This window comes from Geotrypetes seraphini, chromosome 13 (assembly GCF_902459505.1).
Source record: "Geotrypetes seraphini chromosome 13, aGeoSer1.1, whole genome shotgun sequence".
Taxonomy (NCBI): Eukaryota; Metazoa; Chordata; class Amphibia; order Gymnophiona; family Dermophiidae; genus Geotrypetes; species Geotrypetes seraphini.
In genome coordinates this window covers 83,497,156-83,515,213 of record NC_047096.1, presented here as the reverse complement: position 1 = coordinate 83,515,213, position 18,058 = coordinate 83,497,156, and the positions used below count along the sequence as shown (strand labels likewise).

The 18,058-nt window shown below is 41.1% G+C and overlaps 1 protein-coding gene across 1 annotated transcript in view; it reads left to right on the top strand.

The window, feature by feature from the left end:
- Positions 1–758: 758 nt before the first annotated feature.
- The window catches only part of CDC27 (cell division cycle 27), a 275,220-nt gene continuing 257,920 nt past the window's right edge, over positions 759–18,058 (top strand). Inside the window, 2 exon segments of the mRNA XM_033918006.1 lie at positions 759–903; positions 12,431–12,506. Coding sequence (XP_033773897.1) covers positions 877–903; positions 12,431–12,506 — 103 coding nt within the window. The 5' untranslated portion in view covers positions 759–876.

Below are 18,058 nucleotides of genomic sequence, written 5' to 3'. Positions count from 1 at the left end.
CTTGGGTGAGACCTCATTTAGAATATTGTGTACAATTCTGAAGGCCGCATCTTCAAAAAGATATAAAAAGGAGGGAGTCGGTCCAGAGGAAGGCTACTAAAATGGTGTGTGGTTTTTATCATAAGGCGTATGGGGAGAGACTGAAAGATCTCAATGTCTATACTAAGGAGGAAACACAGGAGAAGGGAGATATGATAGAGACGTTTAAATACCTACATAAAGTAAATGCACATGAATTGAGTCTCTTTCATTTGAAAGGAATCTGCAATTCGAGGGCATAGGATGAAGTTAAGAGGTGATAGGCTCTGGACTAATCTAAGGAAATACTTTTTCCCAGAAAGGGTGGTAGATGCATGGAACAGTTTCCTAGAAGAGGTGGTGTCTAAATTCAAAAGGGCCTGGGATGGGCATGTGGGATCTCTGGGAGAGCGAAAGAGATAATGGTTACTGCGGATGGGCAGACTGGATGGGCCATCTGTCATGTTTTCTATGAGGAGACTTTGGCTGTTAGCTTCCCAATTCCAGTAAGCGTCAAACACTCCTCAAGGCCTGGACTATTAAGTATACTTTTGGGTTAGATTCCTTGCTTTGATCTCCTCTGAGCTAGACTTGAGGGACAACGGCAGCAATGTCATGGAAAGAGGCAGAGACTTTTCTTGGGCTTCAGCTGTGCTTCCCGGTATCAGGATGGAAAGCGCGCTCGAGTCTGCTGGCTCCCGGCAGGGGGCGCACTTCGTCGTGCAGTCGAGCTCGGCTAGAGCGCCGCAGAGCCTTTCCGGCTGCTTCCGGCCCGGCCTCCCCGGTAACGGTCGCTGGGAGTTTAAATGAGCTGCGGCCGGCTGGGCCTGAGGCGGTGCCCTGGGCTCGGGGAGCAGAATGACGGTCCTGCAGGAACCCGTCCAGGTAAGGCAGCGGCGGCGGCACCGCTTCGCGCTCGCAGCACGACGTGACTCAGGTCGGACGAGGGAGCGGAATGGGCCGGGCCAAGGTTGAAAGCCTCGGGGCGCTCAGTGAGGGACCAGCTCGGCAGCTGAGTCGGCCACTTTGGTTCTAATCACGCTTGAAAAGTTTCTTTTCACATACAAAGCTTGGCTTAGAGAAGGAGGAAGGTAGGTGTAGCGCAAACTTGGGGTATTTTAGACAGTTCAGGATTAGGTCACTTAAAGTGTTGTTCCAGATGCCTACTTGAAAGGAAAGTGTTCTGCGTGAGAAGCCCAGTTTGTCCTGCAGGGTGAGGTGGTGGGTGCAGTGCCGAAAAGAGTCTTGAAGCAGAGGCAACCAAATTTGAAAAGTATTCTTGCCTCTATAGGTAGCCAGTGCAGTTTCTTGTAGTATGGGGGTGATGTGGTCAGATTTTTTCAAGCCAGAGATTAGTTGAACGTCTGTGTTCTGGATAAGTCTCGATTTCTTGATGGGTTTTTAGGTAGATTGTTGCAATAGTCCAGTGAGCTTAGGACCAGAGACTGGACCAACAGTCTGAATGAGGTGAAATCGAAGAATGGTTTTAGCATGCAAAGTTTCCACAGTAAGTGGAAGCATTTTTAGATTAGGATGTTGGTATGGGATTTGAGTGTCAGTTGCCAGTCTAGGGTTACTCCTAACATTTTGATGGTTGGGTTGATTGGGAAGTTTCTTCCATTTAGGTTGATAGTAGATACAGTTGGCTTGTTTGTTGGGGAGAAAACAATGATGTTCCTAGATAGTGACAAAGAAGTACTACCCTTGGTGATCATAACCAAGTCTGTTCTTGGTAGATTCTGATTTAGCACATTTCTTCATAGATAAGATTAAGGGGGTGGGAGCCTTAGTAAATTAGGCCTGGCTGTACTAAACAGGTCGATAAGACTTCTGTGGTCTGATATTTGGCCAATTCCATAAGAGCGATTGATGCTCAAAAGTTTGAATGCAGATGATTTGAGCGGCGGTTCATCATAATCCCCATCCAATCCCACCCATGAATCGCTGTGAGAGCACCTCTCACATATGCACAGAGTTGGCAGGGGAAGCACCGAAGCAGCCCCCTGCCATTCAACTGTTCAGGGCAGGAAACCCTTCATTTTGTTTTAATGGACACAGATGTTGTGCCTGTTACTCATGCACAATATTTGTCCCCATTAAAAAAAGAGGTCATGCTGCATCCCCCAGACAACAATTGGAGAACCTCCCCCCACCCCCAATGATGATGAACCCAGAGAGACTTGGTTGTGCATCTGGGCCCTAGACCCTCCCCTGAGCTGGCCAATACCTCCAATTCACACCAATAAAAAAGATATCATTTGGATCATCCAGTTAGCTTGCAGTTCTGCACGGGCAGGAGCGAAGGAAGGTTGCTCCAACCGCAATTCACCACTGGACCACCAGGGATACTTAAGGTATATGGGGGAGGAAGATAAAAATAATTAGAATCGGTTGGGACAGGAGGCGGGAGGGTTCCCACCTTTCCCGGCTACCACTGGACCATCAGGTGAAGGCCTGCAAAGTATTGGGAGGGAGGAGGGAAAGGGTACGGAACCTGGGGCTGGATGCAGAGCTTGGCAGAGCAAAGAGGGAGGGGTAACAGAGTGCAGAGCCTGGCAAGGCACTGCACTCTAATATTAACCCCCCCCTCCTCCCCACCTATTTATATTCAAGTCCACCCTTCTTGCCTCCTTTTTTGGGAGAAGACAAGTTACCTCAGTTTATATTCGAGTATATGCGGTATTACACATTAACCGCAAAAAGAGACAAATTCCTGCATCAAAACACAGTGTCTTAGAAATAACAAATCAATAATGTGACATATAAAACTGGCTTATTGCGATTAAAAGCATATTACAATGCATTAACAGCAAAGAAAAAAAAGCATATTCTTACAAGACATATTGTGTCCAGAAATGAGAAAATTAAAAAGTGACAAATTGGGAAAACCGGTTTATTGTTCATTTTGCTATTTCAAGAAAATTTTAGTAGCTTATTGAAAGAACTGATATATTGTGAAAATATATTGAAATACCGCTAAAGTTCTGTAGAAAAAAAATATGAAGCTTAAAATACAAAAGATATATCGTACAACCAAAATATAAATGGAACAATAGCCTTAGTCACATAGCTAGACTATTAAGGCAATACCTATTGAGGTTTGATTCTGTTGGAATTACTGTGCCTGATGATACATTCTGAAATCTTTATGGACTGTGGTGAAAGTGATAAAATAGACATGCCAGTCTGATATGGAGTATAAAACTACATATAAAACAGAATTGTCAATCTGATATCAAAGCAACGTGAGTAAAAAGAATGAAATCAAAATATAGCATCTGATATAAAAGCAATGCACCTTAAAAAAAAAAAAAAGAGTGATCGCTTTTTTTAAAATTATTGCTGTTATAATTTTTTTTTAAATCACAATAAGCCAGTTTTATGTGTCACTTTTTTGGTATTTCTGGAACACAGTGTGTTTTGATGCAGTTATTTGTCTCTTTTTGCTGTTAATGTGTTATACATAGTTTTGCTCTGTCGCTTCATGTATACTTTTATTTTTTAATTATTTTTTATTTGTTTGTTTTTTAGACCCCTGATATAGGCCTGTTGGTCGAAAACACATATGTGTCGGGTTGCCTTGAAATAATAAACACTTTTAGCAAGGGTTGTGGAATCAGTAGATAAATCCTTCGACTTTGACTCCTCAGTTTCTGGTACCCATGACTCCAGGTATTCAAAATTGTCTCTGACTCCTTGACTCCTCGACTCCAACTCCACAGCCCTGGTAGGGTTGTGAAGTCGGTAGATAAATCCTTTGACTCCTCTGGTACCCACGACTCCGACTCCAGGTACCCAAAATTGTCACTGACTCCACAGCCCTGCTTTTAGCACCCTTAGTTATCTTCACTGTATTCTGTTGTCATAAGAACATAAGAATTGCCGCTGCTGGATCATGCCCAGCAGTCCGCTCACGTGGTGGCCCTCTGGTCAAAGACCAGCGCCATAACTGAGACTAGCCCTACCTGCGTATGTTCTGTTTCAGCAGGAATTTGTCTAACTTTGTCTTGAATCCCTGGAGCGTGTTTTCCCCTGTGACAGACTCCGGAAGAGCGCTCCAGTTTTCTACCACTCTCTGGGTGAAGAAGAACTTCCTTATGTTCATACGGAATCTATCCCCTTCCAATTTTAGAGAGTGCCCTCTCATTCTCCCTACCTTGGAGAAGGTGAACAACCTGTCCTTATCTACTAGGGGGTCCTTTTATCAAGCTGCCGTAGGGGTTTAATGTACATTAAACCACCTGCTGCGCTAGCGCCTGCATTGAGCAGGCGTTAGTTTTTTAGCTGGCCGCGGGGGTTAGCGCGTGATGAAATGTCCGGGCTAACCCCACTAGCGCGGCTTGATAAAAGGACCCCTAAGTCTATACCCTTCAGTACCTTGAATGTTTCGATCATGTCCCCTCTCATCTTTGAGAAGATGTTTCTCTCATGTTGTTGGCTTATTTACAAATGCATTTGACCATCCCATCATTTTGTGTTCTTTGTCCTACATGATCTTTGATTTTAGTCTTTCTTTTTTTCTGCCTCTAAAGATCCTCTGTACATGGTCTCGATTTCTTGAACACACGCATTTTTAGGTATTGGCTCGGCTCATAGGGTGGATGATGTAATTTCTCCACAATTTTCTTAAGTCTTCTCTGATACATATAAGTTTTTCCTGTATTTGTGGAGCCTTAATCCCCATAATAATTCAGAAGATGTCTTAGTAGTGGCAGTGCTGCTATACAAACCAGTAATTTATACTTTGTGTGCACTTTGACATGTTGGTTTTCTCTACTGTCTTGTGATGCTGATCATTGGATATCATCATCTTCAAGTTTAAAGTTTCAAGTTTATTAAAAATTTGTTATCCTGCCTTTTTAAAATTGCAAAGCAGCTTTACAGCAATAAAAAAACAAAAACAGGGTAGTAAAGACACATTAAAATTAATAGCTAATTTATATCCAGTAAAGACATCTACAAAGTCTCACAAATCAAACTGATACAGGAGGAAAAAGGGTAGAACTACAATAAGTTGAGAGAAAAGAACAGTTAAGTAAAAACCAGAAGATAAGGAGTATTAAAAATTTAATCTGAATTGCTATAATTGCCATGGAAACTGATCAGTTAAGTGATCAATTAAGGTGTCCTTAAACGGACAGTCATACTGCAGAAGCATCTTTAAAACGCATTGTTTTTAAGCTGGTCTTGAAATTATCTAACGTGCAAATCTCTTGTAAGTATGCCAGTGCTGTATTCCAGAGCATGGGAGCAGTAACAGAGAAAATATTATTGCGCATTGTATTGATAATTTTTAGCGATGGAATTGTTAGCAGATTTTGATTAGATGACCGGAGAGTACGTTGAGAAGTGAGGGGATTAGGAGTCTGTTAATGAATTCAGGCTGTCCTGTTTGTCTAGTTTTTAAGGTTAACTTTGGCCATCAGAGGCGTTACATGTTCTAATTTTTTTGTGTTATAATTTTAACAGCAGTGTTCTGGATATTCTGAAGGCGTTGAATTCCCTTTTTTGTAATTCCCTTAAATATGGATTTGCTCTATTCGAAGCAAGAGATTACTAATTGAGTGAGAATGTTAAGCAAAGCTTGGTCTAGAAATTTTGCAAGAGAGCAAATTCTATGGGTGAGAGTAGTGAGTGACCTTGCCCGATTGGGAAGATCATGGATTTGGACTTGTTTACATTGAGAGAGAGCATATTAGAGTAGAGTAGTTTGCTTATTTTTTCCAATTTTTGGTTGATAGTAAGAATGCCATCAATGTTAGTGAGATCGATCGGGTGTATTAATTGTATGTAATCGGCATACGCAAAGATGGAGAAGCTGACAGACTGCCCAAGGGTGATCAGAGGGGCCAAGAAAATGTTGAAAAGAAGAGGGGACAGAATAGAGCCTTGAGGTATACCAAAGTTATTAGGAAATGTGTCTGTAGTGAGGTTGTTAAATGATACTTTTGATGTGCTGTCTTTAAAATAAGAGATGACCCAGTCTAAGACCTGATCTGATATGCCAATTTCCTTGAGTCGGTTAATAAGAAGTTGATGGTCTATGGTATCAAATGCTGATGATAAATCCAGAGAAATTAGTACAACAATGGTCAATGTTGTATAAGATATTGGTAGTAAATCCTATTAATGAAAGTTCCGTGGAGTGATGTTTTCTAAAGCCTGTTGGTTTGGGTATAGAACATTTGTGCTTTCAACAAAGTCTGAAAGTTGGGGAAAAAAATAATCTTTTTGGTGAACTTAGCTAGAAAGGGGATATTAGAGATTGGATGATAGTTAGGTACTTCAGATGCACTGATTTTGAAATATTTAATAGAGGGGTAGATGGTAGCCTCTTTCCAGAGTTTGGGAACAGTGCTTGAAGTAAGACTGGTGGATGCAAAGTCTAGTATGTGGGGACCAAAAATAGAAAGCTTTCGAGCTTTACAAATGTAGAGATGATGCGGTATACAAACTAAGGATTAGATTAGATTAGAAAAGTGTTTTTTCAGAATGAATGGTGGAATGGCCTCAGTAGTTTTAAAATGACCAAGTCAAAATGATCTACCAACAATAAAATTGAAAAAAACACAAAGCACACTGTACGCAGAGAAAATGTTAATTATCATTAGCAGGATTTCAAAGAGGTCAAGGCAATGACTTTATGCGGTGTCACCTCAGTAACAACTATACAAAAATAGACAAATATACCCCCTCCCTGTTTACTAAACTGCGATAGCATTTTTTAGCGCAGGGAGCTGCGCTGAATGCCCTGCGCTCCTCTCAATGCTCATAGGCTCCCTGTTCTAAAAACCACGATTGTGGCTTAGTAAAAGGGGGCCATAGTGCAAAATATAGGCAGCAGATATAAATTCTCAAAACGGACACATTTTGATCACTAAATTGAAAATGAAATCATTTTTCCTACTTTTGTTATCTGGTGATTTCATGAGTCTCTGGTTGCACTTTTTTCTTCTGACTGTGCATCCAATATTTCTTCCCTTCTTTCAGCCTCCTGCATGCTTACTCTCCTTTACCTCATTCCCTCCCCCAACTTTTTCTTCCTCTCTCCATGCCCCCTCCCCTTTATTTCTGTCCTTCTGTCTCCCTGCCCCCCTTTCTCTCTGTATGTCCGTCTTTCTCCATGCCCCCTTTCTATCTCCCTACCCCCATTTCTTTCTCACTGCCTTTCCCCAAGCCGCCGCCATCGGGGAACAGGCCACCACTGTAAAGAGGATGCTGAAGTGCCGGGCCGACCAACCTTCCCTACTCGACTTGCGTTGCCTTCGCGATCTACTGGTCAATTGCGATCGACCTTTTGGGCACCCCTGGTGTAGGATGTCCTAATTTATTCCTCAGTTCGAATACACATTTTTGTGGATATCTTTTTTTTTTTTTTTTTTTTTTAATTTATTATTACATTATTCACGAGTAATACAACTTAGGAACTGGGCAACCTTCTGGGAAAGGGGGAGCTTGTTCCGAAAGGACAGACTCCATCTTAACTGGGATGGAACCAGCCTGCTGGCACTAACGTTTAAAAAGGAGATAGAGCCGCTTTTAAACTGAGATGTGGGGGAAGCCGACAGTCGCTCAGGAGCAGATGGTTCGGTGTGAGATATCCTTGGAGAATACTATTAAAACAGGATATTTAGGGAGTCCCGGTAGAGAGGTTTCAGTAATGGTGAAAGAAAGCCAGGAGGGTTTAAGAGGAAGGCAGAGTAAAAGACTCAAATTTTCCCTATCTTCTCAGCAGACTAGTTGCAAGGAAAAAAACACAATTTGAAGTGTCTGTATACAAATGCTAGAAGCCTAAAAAATAAAATAGGAGAGTTAGAGTATATAGCACTGAATGATGAGATAGATATAATAGGCATCTCAGAGACCTGGTGGAGGGAGGATAATCAATGGAACACTGTTACCTGGGTACAAATTATATCGCAAGGATAGAGTAGATCAAATTGGAGGGGGGGGGGTTGCGCTATATGTTAAAGAGGGAATTGAATCAAATAAAATAAACATTCTGTATGACATAGATAACAGTGTGGAATCCTTATGGAGAGAAATTCCATGTGTGAAGGGAAGGAATATAAAAGTAGGGTTGTACTACCATCCCCCAGGACAAAATGAGCAGACAGTTGAAGTGGAGTTTTTTTGCCAGATGAAGCAGAACTGAGGCTTTTTCTCCACTTTTCCTTTCTTTTTTGAGTGATTGGGTTGTAAGTGTGAGCCCATGTGAGTGTGTGTGGGGTGTGTATGGCCTTGCAGTATCTCGGGGGGGGGGGAGGCCTTGATTTTCCATTTATGACATAAATGTGTTTGGTAGTGATTTCAATTACCCCATTGACTGGTTAAATGTCACATCGGGAGTAGCAAGGAAGGTAAAATCCCTAGATGTCATAAATGACTGCTTCTTGAAGCAACTGGTCCAGGAACTGACAAAAGGGAGTTCTATTTTATATTTGGTCCTTAGTGGAATGCAAGACATAGTACAGGAATTCACTGTGTTGGGTCTGCTGGGAAACAGTGATCATAACGTGATCAAATTTGAGCTGATACCGGAAGTAACGTCGCAAAAGAAATCTACTGTAGGGGCGTTTCATTTTCAAAAGGGCGACTATGATAAAATGAGGAGAATAGTTAAGAAGCTAAAAGGATTGGTTGCAAAAGTTAGTACTGTAAACCAGGTGTGGATGTTATTTAGAAATACCGTCGTTGAAGCCTAGACCAGATGTATTCTATATGTCGGCAAAGGTGGAAAGAAGAGGAAACAAAAGCCAACGTGGTTAAAAGGTGAAGTGAAAGAGGCTATTAGAGCCAAAAACATCCTTTAAAGAATGGAAAAAGGATCCAAATGAAGAAAATAAGAAGAAACACATGCAATGACAAGTTAGATGCAAAGCTTTGATAAAGTCAGCTAAGAAAGAATATGAAGAGAAACTTGCAAAAGAGGCAAAAACTCGTAACAATTTTTTTAGGTACATCAGAAGCAGAAAACCTGTGAGGGAATATGTGGGACCTTTGGATGATCAAGGAGCAAAAGAGGCACTCAGGGAGGATAAGGCCATAGCGGAAAGACTGAATGAATTCTTTGCTTCAGTCTGTACGGAAGAAGATATGAGATCTTCCAAGGGTGATGATGTGGAGGAATTGAAAAAAATCTTGGTGAATCTGGAAGATGTACTGAGACAAATCAACATGTTAAAAAGTGATAAATCGCCAGGACCGAATGATATACAACCCAGGGTAAAAGAACTCAAACATGAAATTGCTGACCTGCTGATAAAATCGACTATAATACCTGAAGATTGGAGGGTGGCCAATGTTTCTAGGATTCACTTTAAATGTACCTGCCTAATATTCAAGATTCTACATGGCATTCTTTCTCCCATAATTCCACTATCCTAGAATTCTTCGAGACCTCGCACTACCAGATCCGCCCACAAACTCAAACTATCTTTCCCCTCGTTAAAAGGCGTCATGTATACAGGTAAATTAGGGAAATCCCTTTTCTTCAAATTCACTGAGATTTGGAATAACCTCCCTGCTCCGCTGCTGAACATAGGCTTATTCCAATTATTCCGAAAGCATCTGAAAGCCTGGCTTTTCTCCAAAACGTAAAGCTATCTATTTAAAATGTAAGCTAGCTATCTTCTTCATAACCTCTAATTTCTTATTATGTCCTTCCCTCATTTATTGAATTTACATGTAATGTAATTTATTTCTTATATACCGCTAAACTCTGTTAAGATTCTAAGCGGTTTACAGAAAATAGACAATAGTGTGCCGTGCTGAGCTCTATCTTTATGGAGATGATGCAATATACAAACTTAAGGTTTAGTTTAGTTTAGTTATGCCAATTTTTTTATTTATTTATTTTTTTAAAAAGGGCTCCTGGGAAATTACAGACCAGTAAGCTTCACTTTGGTGCCGGGCAAAATGGTAGAAACAATTATAAAAACTAAAATTGTGGAACACGTAGACAAACGTGATTTAATGAGACGGAGTCAGCATGGGTTCAGCTGAGGGAGATCTTGCATGACTTCTTTGAAGGTGTGAATAAACATGTGGATAATGGTGAGCCAATTGATATAGTGTATCTAGATTTACAGAAAACTTTTGATAAAGTTCCTCACGAGAAGCTCCTGAGAAAATTAAGTGTCATGAGAAAGGTGGCAAAGTTCAGTTGTGGATTAGGAGTTGGTTATTGGATAGAAAACAGAGGGTAGGGTTAAATGGTCATTTTTCTCAATGGAAGAGAATAAACAGTGGAGTGCCGCAGGGATCTGTACTGGGACCGGTGCTGTTTAATTTATTTATAAATGATCTGGAAATTGGAACGATGAGTGAGGTAATTAAATTTGCAGATGACACTAAACTGTTAAAAGTTGTTAAAACGCATGTGGATTGTGAAAAATTGCAGGTGGATCTTAGGAAATTGGAAGACTGGGTGTCCAAATGGCAGATGAAATTTAATGTGGACAAATGTAAAGTGATGCACATTGGGAAAAATAACCTGAATCACAGTTACCGGATGCTAGTGTCCACCTTGGGGATTAGCGCCCAAGAAAAGTTGATCTGGGTGTCATTGTAGACAATACGATGAAACCTTCTGCCCAGTGTGTGGCGGCAGCCAAAAAAGCAAACAGGATGCTGAGAATTATTTAAAAAAGGATGGTTAACAAAACTAAGAATGCCATAATATCACTGTATCGCTCCATGTGTGACCTCATTTGGAGTATTGCGTTTCAGTTATGGTCTCCTTATCTCAAGAAAGATATAGTGGTGCTAGAAAATGCTCAAAGAAGGAGCGACCAAGATGGTAAAGGGGATGATCTCCTCTCGTATGAGGAATAGACTAAAATGGTTAGGGCTTTTCAGCTTGGAAAAGAGATGGCTGAGGGGAGATATGATTGAAGTCTACAAAATCCTGAGTGGAGTAGAACGGGTAAAAGTGGATCGATTTTTCACTCTGTCAAAAATGACAAAGACTATGGGACACTCGATGGAGTTACAGGGAAATACTTTTAAAACCAATAGGAGGAAATTTTTTTTTCACTCAGAATAGTTAAGCTCTGGAACGTGTTGCCAGAGGATGTGGTAAGAGTGGACAGCGTTGTTGGTTTTAAGAAAGGTTTGGACAAGTTCCTGGATGAAAAAGTTCATAGTCTCTTATTGAGAAAAGACAATGGGGGGAAGCCACATGCTTGTCCTGTATTGGTACCATGGAATATTGCTAATCCTTGGGTTTTGGCCAGGTACTATTGACCTGCATTGGCCACTGTGAGAATAGGCTATCGGGCTTGATGGACCAATGGTCTGACCCAGTAAGGCTATTCTTATGTTCTTATGGTACTTAGTATACTTGACTATTGTAATTCAGTTCATCTGACAGACCTTCAGTCAAATTTACTTAGATTGCACAAAATCCAGAATGCTGCAGTGCGTCTGATTTCCAATTTTAAGAAATTGGATCATGTTATTCCATATTATAGACAACTCCATTGGTTGCTTTGTTGTCTTTGAGGCCAGGGTTTGATTTAAATTTAAGACTCTTTGTTACAAAGCTGTACATAGTCAGGCATCTGGTCATTTTCTAGAGCAATTTACACTCTTTTTAAGGTGGATCATCCACTAAGGATAACTTCATTGTGTTCCCTCCAGTGCGAGGATTTCTTTATAGGAAATTTTTGCATCTAAGAACTGCATATCGGGCTGCTACTTGAGATTTGGAAACGTGTATTTTGTTTGCTTCTTACATTTCCATATATGCATTTCCAAAAACTATTGAAGACTTCCTTTAGGAAAGTAAGGAAGATGATATTTCTTTTGTATTTCACTGTGATGTACGGTCTCTTGATGATGTAAATCGCATTGATCTGGAAGGTATTACGTTCTAGAAATGTATTGTAATGTAATGTAAGATTGTAAACTTGCCAGGCAAACAGGGAAAAATGTTTTAGTATCTGAATAAACTCCTGTAAACCATTTTGAGCTCCCTTGGGAGAATGGTATAGATAAATAAATAGAAGCTTTGGTACTGAGTAGTTGGGGCTTATCCCAGAGTGATAGGAGGTGGAGTATGAAAACAAAACAGTGAACTCTCTACAACCCTTGTGGCTAATGAGGGTTTAACCCTCTGGTCAAGACTACCAATCCTATTTACAAGAAAGATTCTTACCTTGCTAATCTTTCTTGTAGTCTATCTTTCCATTCTGAACTGGTCTGGTAAGACCTAAATGAAAGAAAATGATCAGGTAAGACACTTTTTTTTTTTTCCTTTTCTCAGTTCCAGTTTTTTTTTGTACAGATTTCAGCCTGTTGATTTGATCTGCTCTAATAAAAGATTAAATGTCATCTTGCAAGCAGGTGGTGTTGCATCATTTAAAAAAACTTTTTTTTTAAATGTAATGTTTACTATCTTTTTTTACAGGCTGCTATATGGCAAGCACTTAACCACTATGCATACCGGGATGCAGTATTCTTGGCAGAGAGATTATATGCTGAAGGTATGTGATTCATTGGAATGTTAAATTTCTGCTCTTGTCTCTTTAAGGCTGGGGTAAACTCACCCAGATTCCAAGTTTATTAAAAATTTGATATACCACACTGATAATAGCTCTCTAAGCAGTGTACAGGGTTTACAATTAAAAGAAGTTGAAAATTTGGGGGGATAAAAAAGACATACAACGTGACATGACGTACGGGAATAAGTGGAAGGGTGGGTGGAACTACATATCTAAATAGGAAAGAATATATAAAAGGAGGGTGGTTTTATTTTTTTATTTTTATTTTTTTCCCCTCTTAATTTTTTATCCTCTAGAGAAAATTAAATGTCTTAAACACACTAGACATTAAATAAGAATATATTCCCATTCTGCACCGTGAAGATGAAATACTGGGCTAGAAGGACCATTGTTCTGATCCAGTAAGGCTATTCTTATGTTATATACCAGTGGTGAGGGGGAAACTTTGGTGAATAAGACTGGTTTGAAACTTAATAAACCTGGTTCTCTGAATTGAGTTTAACGTCTGTTAACCTGGTTTTGCTACAGGAATAGTGTTATGTCTAGCTGCCGTGTACAGTGAATGATGTCAGTTCACCATATGTGACTGTTGCTGTCTTTGAATGTCTACAGATGAGGTCTAAAACTGCCTGACATTATTGAAGGCAAATCCCTTATCATACTTGCATGCAGCAGAAGCATAATTATTGGTGCCTGATGACATATTTTCATTCCTTATTAAGTAAGATCTGTATTTGAAGTAGGAATTTACCAACTACTTTCCAATTTTTGCTGTAGGACATAATTTTGTTCTGATAATAGAAGTATTCTGATAATGATAAAAGTAATCTTTTGTGATTGAAATAGTCCATGGGGGTGGGAATCATGATGGCCATTTGTAGTACAAAATAGCATCATATCTTGACTCTTATTTATGGCATGATGGCTGAATGTCGGTTCTTCCTACACAGACGCAGCAAGACCTGGAAAATTGCTGCAATCATGTTGCCAGCCACGGAAGCCTAAGAGAACATATAGCTTTAATGACCATCACTTTGTCCTCTCAAATTTTCTTTGCAATCCCTTCATCCTGGAATTCCTTGCCATCCTCATTGAGAACAGAGTTTAAGTTTAAAAAATTTAAAGCCAACCTAAAAACATGGCTGTAAAAGCAGGTGTTTAATCTTGAATGAGATGAAGTCTTTTTAAAATTTCACTGGAAATCCATCCCAAACCTTCTCTTTTTGTTAAAATAACTTTTTAGAAATAATTTGATGTTTTAGTGTTGTAAACCAATTGGTTTCTTCATCTTTCTATGCTTTTCACCAGATTTGATCCATTTGCTCATTTCTTCAACAAAATTCACTTTGTAGTCTTGTACATTCCCTCGTTCTTAGCAAACTTGATTATTGTAATTCCGTTCTCATTGGACTTCCGAAATGTCAATTACATTGTTTACAATTAGTCCAGAACACTGCTGTAAGATTACTTCATCGCTGTTCTAAGTTTGATCATGTTACACCACTTTTAAATCGGAACACATCCTCCTGGTGTCGTATCGCATTCCTTTTAAATACAATATTCTTTTTCATCAGATTCTATCGAGTGGTCTATATGGTTTCCTGGCTCCCTACTTGCCACAAAGAACTCTACTATCTTCACAGAAACAGTTGTTAGTTGTTCCTTCATTCCGACAACTCTTCCTCGATTTTCATAAGAATTCTTCATTCTCTGTCATGGCTTCATTCCTTAGCAACAGCAGAAGATGAATCCAGAGACTAGTGGGATAGCACACATCTACCAGCAGGTGGAGATAAAGAAACTCATTAACAGGTGGTCCTATTGGCTGGCATGCTCCCTGTATCTTCAGTATGCTCTATCTCCAGCAGGCGGAAGGTCGCTATTCAACTAGCTCCTAGATTCTGGCTGTGAATGGGCATTTAATTTCTCCTATTGAGGTTTCTTGTCAGTGAGACGACAATTCTATTTCTCCTGTTGAGATTTTCTCTTCAGTGAGACAGGGGTATCGAGCTGAACAATGCCGGCTTTGGGGGTTACACCAGGTCCCTGTCTCACTCTCCCTCTAATGATAGAGGCTCTGACTGAGTCCCCATTATTTTCTTCTTTCCCTTATTTATTTATTTATTTATTTTTAAAAAGGACACCACATTTACTTTATTTCATGCCCTACAGTACTGACTTACAGGTATTTAACGGCATCTATCGGCACTATCAACAGGCTTGTGAGTAATATTATGGGGTTTTGGGTTTTGTTTTTTACTCGTGTTGAACCCTGGGTTTGGTTTGGTTGTATTAGAGCTGTGGGTTAGGAGTTGCATGGGGCTAAGGTATGGATATTGTATTTTATAGAACATTTAATTTTTTTGTGTAAAGTTACTTCAATGAAGGGCTTTGGGTAGATGGCTAGAGCTCCATTGAGGGAGCCAATGCCTTCCCGCGTGTTAGTCAAGTGCTCATTTTCTTGCCTGGCTGCAGAGAAGCAGCGGTAGTAAGGTTTCTCCACAAGGCGGATTTTGGGCGGCTTTTGTCATGGCAATGTGGAGGTGATTCATCAGACAGCTCAGGGGGTGATCACACACTGGCGAGGGGCCGGTTCAATGCAATGTGCAAAAGACGCATGATGGTTCTCCAGCGCTGTCTAGTTTATTCCCATGAATTTACTGAAATGCTTTCAGGGATAAAGAGTTTGTAAACACAAGCCAGAAAAACTCTAGTACACACCAAAAAGGAACTGGCCTATATAAATGGTAAACCTATGAAGCAGCGGTCTCAAACCCTTTGCAGGGCCACATTTTGGATTTGTAGGTACTTGGAGGGCCACAGAAAAAAAATAGTTAATGTCTTATTAAAGAAATGACAACTTTGCATGATCCAAAATGTGGATTATCTGAAATTAGTTTATAGATCTTTCCTTAATTGCTTATGATAATTTCAGCTATACACAGCAGAAAGCAGTGCAACATTCAGAAAGTGAAAAACTATCAAAGTATCAACTGCAAGAGACAAGATTTTGGACCAACTATTTTGAGGCCCTCGGAATTATAAAGGATGATTGATTCTTTATGGAAAACTTGTGCCTTAAGTGTCCTCCAGCACCGGACATACGCACAAGCTGCACTGCCTCCAGTAGTTAACCTTACGTTCTGGAACGTTGCCCGCCTCACTGCTGTAACCTCACGCAAGCGCTTTCCTGCGTCTGTACCCAATTGTGAGGTGGAGTGGAGAGGAGAGGATAATCGCGTACAGACGCAGGAAAGCGCTTGCGTAAGGTTACAGCAGTGAGGCGGGCAACGTTCCAGGACACAACCGCCGGACACTTGAGGCACAGATTTTCCATAAAGAGTCATTCTTTTTAATACCGAGGGCCTCAAAATAGTACCTGGCGGGCCACATGTGGCCCCCGGGCCGTGAGTTTGAGACCACTGCTATGAAGGGTGATCAAACAAGTTTATAAAAAAGCTCAGAGATTCGAAACTCTGAAGGGAAGGTTGTGAGACCTCCCTTAGGGAAAAAGTTTACCTTCCAGTCATAGTCCTTTTATGAAAAATCTTTGATCACTTCCTTCAAAGGTATATGCAAAAAAACCATTTCTAAAAACTTCAAAAAGTGTCCAAACAAGGTACTGATTTTAAGTTAAGTAAACCTGTTAGAATTTGCCACAGGTGCAGTGACAATTGCAATTTTAAAATCAGTTCCTTGTTTGGACACTTTTTGAAGTTTTTAGAAATGGTTTTTTTGCATATACCTTTGAAGGAAGTGATCAAAGATTTTTCATAAAAGGACTATGACTGGAAGGTAAACTCTTTCCCTAAGGGAGGTCTCACAACCTTCCCTTCAGAGTTTCAAATCTCAGCTTTTTTATAAACTTGTTTGATCACCCTTCATAGGTTTACCATTTATATAGGCCAGTTCCTTTTTGATGTGTAGTTTATTCCCATGGCTGATTTAAACCACTGTATGATGCAGCTGTGTGGAAATGTTGCACTAGTTGGCTTTGACTATGTATTTAACAATATGTTGCTAGACCAACCACAGTTCAGCGTGAAACAGGACACGCGCTTCTTATCATATGCTGCGGGGACCACCACGTAAAGCAACAATAAAAATTTATTTCTACCTTTTATCATTTCTGCTTTAATCATCTTTTTGCTTTCTTCTTTTCAGCATTTGTCCTCTGTCCCTTCCACCCAGTATCTGCCCTCTCTCTTTGCCCCTTCCACCCAGCCTCTACTCTCTCTTTGCCCCTTCCATCGAGCCTCTGCCCTCTCTCTGCCCCTTTCACCCACTGTCCACCCTCTCTATCATAAGGCATCTTCCTCTTTCTGTGTCCCTTCAACAAACTGTATATCCTGTGCCCTTTCTCTCCTTTGTACATAATTCATTTCAACTTCACCCCCACTCCATTTTTTGCCTCCACCCCCTCCCCTATGCTCTGGCATCTCTCTCCTCTCCTCTCCTATCTCACTTTCCCTCCTTGCTGTGGCACCTCCTCTCCTTCCTTTCCCTCTGGTATTTGTCTCCTTAGTTTCCCTTCTCTCCTCCTATGCCCTGGCATCTCTCTCACTCTCCCCCTCCATTATCTGGCATCTCCTTTCCTTCCTTTCTCTCCCTCCCTCCTTCCGTTCTTTCTCTCCCTCCTTCCTTCCTACCTTTCCCCTAGTCTGGCATCTGTCTCCTTCCCCCCCCCATATGCCTTGAAATCTACTCCTCCATGGTGTGGTATCTCCTCTCCCTCCCTCCCATGGTGTGGTATCTCCTCTCCCTCCCTCCCATGGTGTGGTATCTCCTCTCCCTCCCTCCCATGGTCTTGGCATCTCTTCTCTCCCTTCCCTGGTCTTCCTTCTCCCTTCTTCCCCATCTCTCCACAATTGGGTGCAGCAGCAGCATTTCTCTTCTCCCTCTCTCTCCCCAATTGGGTGCAGCAGCATTTCTCTTCTCCCTCCCTCCCTCCCTTCCCAGTTGGGTGCAGCAGTAGCAGCATTTCTCTTCTCCCTCCCTCCCCAATTGGGTGCAGCAACAGCATTTATCTTCTCCCTTCCCCCTCCCCAATTGGGTGCAGCAACAGCATTTCTCTTCTCCCTTCCCCCTCCCCAATTGGGTGCAGCAGCAGCATATCCCCTCCCGTCTCACATACCCGTCGGCAGATTTGCTACAGGCTAAGGCGGGAGATAGGGCAGCGACGGAGGGAAACTTACAACTTGCTTGTTTCGGGCCTTCTTCGCTGCTATGTCCTGCCAGCCTGGAAATTGACTTAGTTGCAGAGCAGAAAAGACTTGACTCCCTCCTTCCTTATTGTTCCTCCTCTTTTAGAGGTAATCAACTGCTTTGGTACGAATTGAGGAGATGGGGACTTTCCACTAACAGGTGGAGCTGAAAAGCTATAGATTCCTTCTGCAAAGATTCGTAGGTAGAGGTGAATAACCCAATAGTCAAGACTCCAGTTCCTTTATATTGGAAAGAAGATTATTGAGGAAAGAACCTAATCTTCCCTTACAGTATGGCAGTGACACTACTATGTTAAAATCCAGTAGACT